This window comes from Aplysia californica, unplaced genomic scaffold (genome assembly GCF_000002075.1).
Source record: "Aplysia californica isolate F4 #8 unplaced genomic scaffold, AplCal3.0 scaffold00656, whole genome shotgun sequence".
NCBI lineage: Eukaryota > Metazoa > Mollusca > Gastropoda > Aplysiida > Aplysiidae > Aplysia > Aplysia californica.
The window spans coordinates 248,059-254,529 of record NW_004797926.1 but is presented as its reverse complement, the minus strand read 5'-3'; the positions used below and the strand labels follow the sequence as shown (position 1 = coordinate 254,529).

The 6,471-nt window shown below is 40.3% G+C and overlaps 1 protein-coding gene across 1 annotated transcript in view; it reads left to right on the top strand.

Moving 5' to 3' along the window:
* Positions 1 to 2,012, top strand: part of LOC101849000 — a 19,889-nt gene extending 17,877 nt beyond the window's left edge. The window contains exons 5-6 of the mRNA XM_005108058.3: positions 746 to 943; positions 1,278 to 2,012. Coding sequence (XP_005108115.1) covers positions 746 to 943; positions 1,278 to 1,631 — 552 coding nt within the window. The 3' untranslated portion in view covers positions 1,632 to 2,012. The remainder of the gene's footprint in view (positions 1 to 745; positions 944 to 1,277) is intronic.
* Positions 2,013 to 6,471: the final 4,459 nt, after the last annotated feature.

Below are 6,471 nucleotides of genomic sequence, written 5' to 3'. Positions count from 1 at the left end.
TAGCAGATTAAGGCTTTCTAAAATTGCAGTTGCTTAAATTAATCATTAGTTAAAATAAAGACAATGCATTTTGCACTAAAAGAACTTACTTTTAGCCACCAACAATCCCAAACTGTCGACATTTTTTAAAAAATCAAAAAAATCCGATTTAAATTTTAAAAATCGATTTTTTGGATTTTTATTTTAAAAATAAAAAAAATCACCAACCCTGTGCTCATAATAAGAGGTAAGTCAATAGCCAAAAGAAAAGAAAGGGAACAGATAAGGAAAAAACAGCTTTGTTTGTCTTTGTAATGGCATGTGTAGTATTAGAATCGTACATGTTAGTGCCAAATTACTTACTGCATACGGCATTACCAAATGTTCTGACTCTATATAATAAACTTTTGCTTTGATAGTGATAAAGAATGGAAAAATAAAATATCAATCCAAAACAACACAAATCATGGAATTTGTTTGGTCCATTATTTTCAGGTGAATTTATTGGCAGCATATTTTGAATTAACCCCCAACCCCTCAGTTCTCTACTTTACTGTTGGATGGTGTTTTTGTATTTATTGGCATCCAATTCTGCACTTCACAGGACATATTTTGAACATGTACAGGGCTGTTACACCTTACTGAATCATTTTGTCAGTTTATTTTGAATGAAGCTACACCCGCGTTACTTTTCTTGTGTTCTGTGAAGTGATCTTTTCGGTTCTGTAATACTTTTCATGTAACTGTGCTTCCCTCACCTCTGCAGGAAATGCTGAACACGTACGGAGCTGTAGTGTGGGTAGACGACGGCTTCTACTTCACCGAGGGGAACCTTACCCTCAGTTTGGACCGGGCTCGTGCATCTGGCATCCAGGGCTGGCCCATCAAGTACCCAACTTCGTCTTTCACTCACCAAAAAATGTTTCAGTTCTTCAACACAGATCAAAAGCACTACTATTTCCAGGTAACTCAGTCACTGTTGTTTTTGTCCTTAGGCATGAATCATTTAAGTCCATAGACATGCTTACAAAAGAAAGGGGGAAAAAACTGATTTTTTTCAAAACTAGTTATGAGTCATACATGCTTTTGCTGCTTGATTGTTTGGAATTGATGGCCGGGATCTAAACAGACGTGATGTTTGGGGCGGGGTGGTGTCTTTTCCGTTTAACCTGTTATTTTTTGCTGCACTTGGTATGCCATTTTGGCACAGAAAGGTTTGCTGTACATGGATCGCCAATTCTCACAACAGGGTTTAATGGCTGTGCCCCTTACCAGATATTTTTCTTTCTCACTCCCAGCATCTGATAGAATCGTCTCACCTGATCCTGTACAACACAGAGCGATTGGCGCAGCGCGTCATGCTGCCCTGGGTCAAGTGTGCACTGCTGGAGGAGTGCATTAACCCGCCCGGTGCGCAAAACTCGGGCTGCAACTATGCCCGCCGGCCCTACTTCTTGTACAGTGGCTGCCATGGTTATGATATGTCAGCGCTCAACGTGCTGTTGGGCATGGCGTTCAGCATGGAGGAGTCCAGCTACACTGCGACCCAAGGGCTTTTCGGGAGTCTGCGAGAAGACAAGCTGCGTGCTGAGAACAAGACGCAGCTTTCTTATGAGGTCGGCATCGGAGTAGGGCTGAATATGAAAATGTAATATTTTTGTTATGTTATTAAGAGTTCCCAGCCTAGTTTTTTTATACGCATTTGTTTGCTTTTAAAGTATATATTATTGGGGGGGGTGGGGGGTTCTTGTTTTATTTTGCTTACGGTTAGACAAATGTTTTCATAATTATTAAGTATACCAGCCCTTTGAGCTCTGTTTCCAGGAGGCTTTTGGTTATTGAAAGGATTATGCCTTTTATTGTATCTTACCGCCTGTTTATGAAATTAGGTTGTCTTGAGAGACTTCAGTTTGGCTTAGAAATAACTATTTTCAGTCGGCTTGAAGGACCTTTCTAGCTTAACTCTTGTCCTGCATGTGTGCTGAGATGCGAATCTTATCAGCAACCTATTACGTCGGACATTCCGGGCAGGCCGCCGGGGTCACTCAGCGTGTACTGTTGGTGTACAGCGAGCGTGCCTGGAAACGTGTGTTTTCGCCATGAATACTGTGGGAGTGTGTTAATCGATGATGAAAATAACGCTCTATCTTTTATAACTTTCTAATTATAAAGTGTTACAAACACATGAATAACCCCCTCTCATAAGCTGACAAGACATTATGATTAGTTACGTTACGCCCATTCTAATAACCTTTTTAGGCAGACGCTCTTGTTGTTATGAATGATCTGGGGTTCGAAAGGGGATAATATAGGTCAATTTCCTAATGTTTTGCTCTCAAATTGTTCTTTTTACTTGCACAATGGTTTTCAAAACTATCAAACAAGCTTATTTTTTATCAGATAGTATCATGTCATACAAAATCAAGTTCGTTTGAAAGATTTTGTATGGAAAATGGAAGTCTTGTTTCCAGACTATTCTTTCGAGCTCCTCATGTCTAAGTTTATCAATTTGCTCTAATTTCATTGGACGAACATCTAGAGCTACCGACTTGGTGTGTTTTGAATAAGACATATGCCTCGGTTAGGAAACAACGCAGGTGGGTCTAGAGGTAGGCCACAAACGCACTCACACTCAAGGGTACTGATGCACACACACTTGAGCTGCGTGAATGCAGGTCCGATGCGGGACCGGAACGGAACGGGGATGATGCCCAGCGTGCGTGCGCTGAGCCAGGGGCCGGACTGACAGGGGACTGGAACACAGGCGAGGTAGCGGAATAGGCATATCGGGCAACATAAACCTGGCCCCTGCAGGCCCAGGGTTAAGATGGTTCATTTTTAAAATTGTTCAACAAGGGAAACTGTGAATTGTCAAGGTGGTTTTTTATCATTAAAAGGACTACTGCTCAGGCAACAGTCTTTTGTGTTTTTAAAACTTTTCTCCAAAATATTTGCTACCTGTCTTCTTCAACGATTAATTTTTGGGGGTTCCTATTTTGCACTCTGAGATTATATGATAAATTTGAAACCCATCTCGTCTGTCCCTGAGAACTCTTTGATTTTCTGCACCTTTCAAGCTGACAGATTCCAGTGATTAGTATTTTGAGCATTCGTCTTGTAAACCCTTTTTGTGAATTTTGTGACTATTTGAGAGGGGTTCAGTACATGTTTTTCTTTGTGGTTTTGGGGTGGGGGGGGGGGGGGGTGAAAGAATTTGCCTTGCTCAAAGGCTAAAACGGAGATGGGACTAACCGCTGAACCCGGCACTGTGGGGGCTATTTTTCTTGTAAACTTCATATTTGCCTGTGGTGTTTTTGTCAACATTCCCTATTGAGATAGCTCAATTGTCATGCCGTTTTTTTTTACCCGTGACCACACCTTGCTTTTGTTTTATTTAATTACTCTTATGCATTGCAGACTCATTGAAGCAATGGCCAGTACGCATCGTGCTTTCACAACGTAGATTTTCTTTAAAGTAGGATGCTGCCCCTGGGTTGTTGACTCGTTTGTTTAGCATACAGCGTGCTTTCTTGTTTGATTGTGGGCTCTTTGCTTGGATTTGATTTTTACTGTTGTCTTTGTCAAAGTACCGCTAAGAGAAAAAAGTTTTATGAAGATTTTATGAAGGAAATTAAGATGTCATTTGTTATTTTGACTGGAGTGTTTGTATGTCAGATAGGTTTTTTTTTGTTCTCTTCAGAGATCGCTCGAAGGGCGATTAGCTTTTTCTTTGAAAATCTTTAGACTTAACTCGGCAACAAGATCGCTTAGATACATAGTCACCAAAGTCATAATTTGGATATTATGCTCCCTATAGCAAGACATGTTTTCAGTAAATGAGTCATTTTCAAAGTCACATGTTGCTCTCCAGCTATTTTGATTGCGGGCACAATAATAGGCGCCTTACTGCTCTTAGTTGAGAGTGGCTCATGTCACTTTTTTGTGCTGACTTTTATCATGGGCCCTTTAGTTTTCCAGTGACGTGCTACCTCAATGGTTTTAAGTCAGCTGGCATAGTACAACATGCAATGGTAATGGCTTTTGTCAGTTATTATCATGGTACAAAATGCGACCCTAAAAACTTTAGTCAGATATCAGAGTAAATAAAGTGGAAAAACAGCGTAATTTCATATCTTTTTTTTTTTATGATAAGCATTTGCACCTCTAGTGGCCTAGTGATAGTAGACCGTTGTCCGAGGAATTTTTTGGTGGGCAATATGTTTGATTTTGGCCTTCACCTCACTGACTTCAGCACAGTAGCATGTTTTAACAAATTCATAGCCTGTGCTCTAGTGTATTTATGGTAAGTTTACCATGGTCTTAAAAATGTGTGTCGAGTGTTGCTGGTGTGATAATCTGGGGTGGACGAAGGAACTGGAACTTTCCTTGTAGTTTTCAGATCTATTTATGTTTTGTTTACTGGGCATAAGTGGATGTATGGTAGGAAAGATTCCATTTTCATTTTTATGTTTTGGCGCTGTGGAGAAAGCTGTGCTACTGGCACTGTAAGAATGAGAGAAAGGCTGTAAGATATTACATGTTTGCTTACCATTGTTTCTCATTTGTAGTGGAACTTAATCAAACGTGTCAATAGTAGGAAATGTCTCAGATTTGTAGGGCTTTTTGGACTTAAAGATATGCACACCAGGGGTGTGCTTGCCAGAGCTGTTTTCAAAAGTATGTTTCTGATGGGAAATTGCTGTTAAGTTATCCATTTGGATTTGGAATTGACATCTGTGCAAAATGACATTGGGGTGGGTATACTGGCACTTTTTGTGGTTTAAGGATTAGATGAGTGACATTGCTGACTCCTTCACCTGATGATAGAAATGGCTGTCTCGTCATTGCAGTGAATGTTTGCTGTAAGTTTTTAATTGGCAAGCTTTGATAACTTGAGCTCCATGCTATTCTGGTCTCCATTTTCGCTGTGGTCTGTTCAGTGTGTGAGTGCGCTGCTTCCATGTCACAGTAGCTGTGTGCCTGTGTGATGGCCGATTTTTTTCCCCTATGAGTGCAGAGTATTTAGCTTTGGTATCCAAGATGAAAATCTTGCCATGCATCTTGTGGATTGCTTTGTTTTATCTTCTATTTACGTCATACATGGTTTGTACTTGTATAAAAGTGTGAATGTTGCGAACGGTGGATAGTGTGGTGACTGTTGTGTTCTGGTACCTTAAGATATAGTGAGCAGAAGGGTTACATGTGATCTGTTTGATTTTTGTTTTGTTCTGGTTCTGTGTTGTAGATTGTGTGCCTATTGTCAGAAGGTTCTATGCATCGCCCATTAGGCTGTCATAGACTGAAGCTTTAATTCTGGGAAGGTCTTGAAGTACTGGGCTTTAGCTGGATGCTGGTCATCCAATGGGAAGATTTTTCCAGCTATGAAGTCGATATAGTAGGGCTGATAATTTTAAATTGTGCTGTCCTGGGAAATTTTCCAACTTGAAAATGAAAGGGGGATGCGTTGGTATGTGAATAATAAATTAAAGCTTCTCCAAAGGCGTTAGCTCTGCTCTTAAACGCTTTTATGGTTTTGCAGACAAGAAGGAAGAAAATGTAAGAATTTGACTCCCTATTCTTCCCCCTTTTGGTTGTAGGTTTAGGATTTTAACTTGAAATTATAATTAAGGGCTTTTTGAGACATTAGTCTCATTTATTGGGCCTGGGAACTCCTCTGGAATCGTTTCCTGTTTGATCTTCCAGCTTGCCACACCTTCAGAACTGGTTCCTTAAAAGCCACTAAGCCTGGCAAAGTCACGTTTTATGTCCAAAAGGCATGTCGTGGATTTCATTAAGTCAGAAAGTGTTTTGATTTCCTAAAGACTGACAAAAGTTATTGGCCAGTTCATTGCTTTAGAAGTTGAAGTATTTAAGTCACTGTGATTAGGATTGGAGTCAAGGAGGTGCCCGCTAGTGCTAGCTCAACTACGATGCTACATGACGAAGTTCTCAGTTCTACTTTCAGACCCTGTTAAAACAAAGATTTTTACCTTTGAGAAACTCTCCTATTGATGTAGAGTTGTACGCTAACTGTTCAGCTGGAATTTTTTCTGTCAAATATATCAGTGGCTCGGTTGAATTTTGAGAATAGCCTTGATACATTTCTAGGTTTCGGCACATGTTTCTTGAGTGCTGATCGGATACACAGGTGTTATTTACCCTATTATTGGGCTTAATGTGTTGGGTTGTGGAAGCAATTTTCTTGTTCGTAAGTGTGTTCTTGTCGGTCAATGTTGTCATTTAAGAATTAATTTTTGTCTACTGAGAATGGAGTTGGTATGCTAGTGTGGAATGTTACCCCCGTGACAAAGGCGCCTACTGTAATATTTTTGTGTGATGACCACACCACATTTGATATTTTTTGCTCACAGAACTTACTTCCATCATTAAAAAGTGTGTTCATTCTGTCTGTCTGTCTCTCTCTCTCTCTCTGTCTGTCTGTCTCTCTCTCTCTCTGTCTCTCTCTCTGTCTCTCTCTCTCTCTCTCTCTCT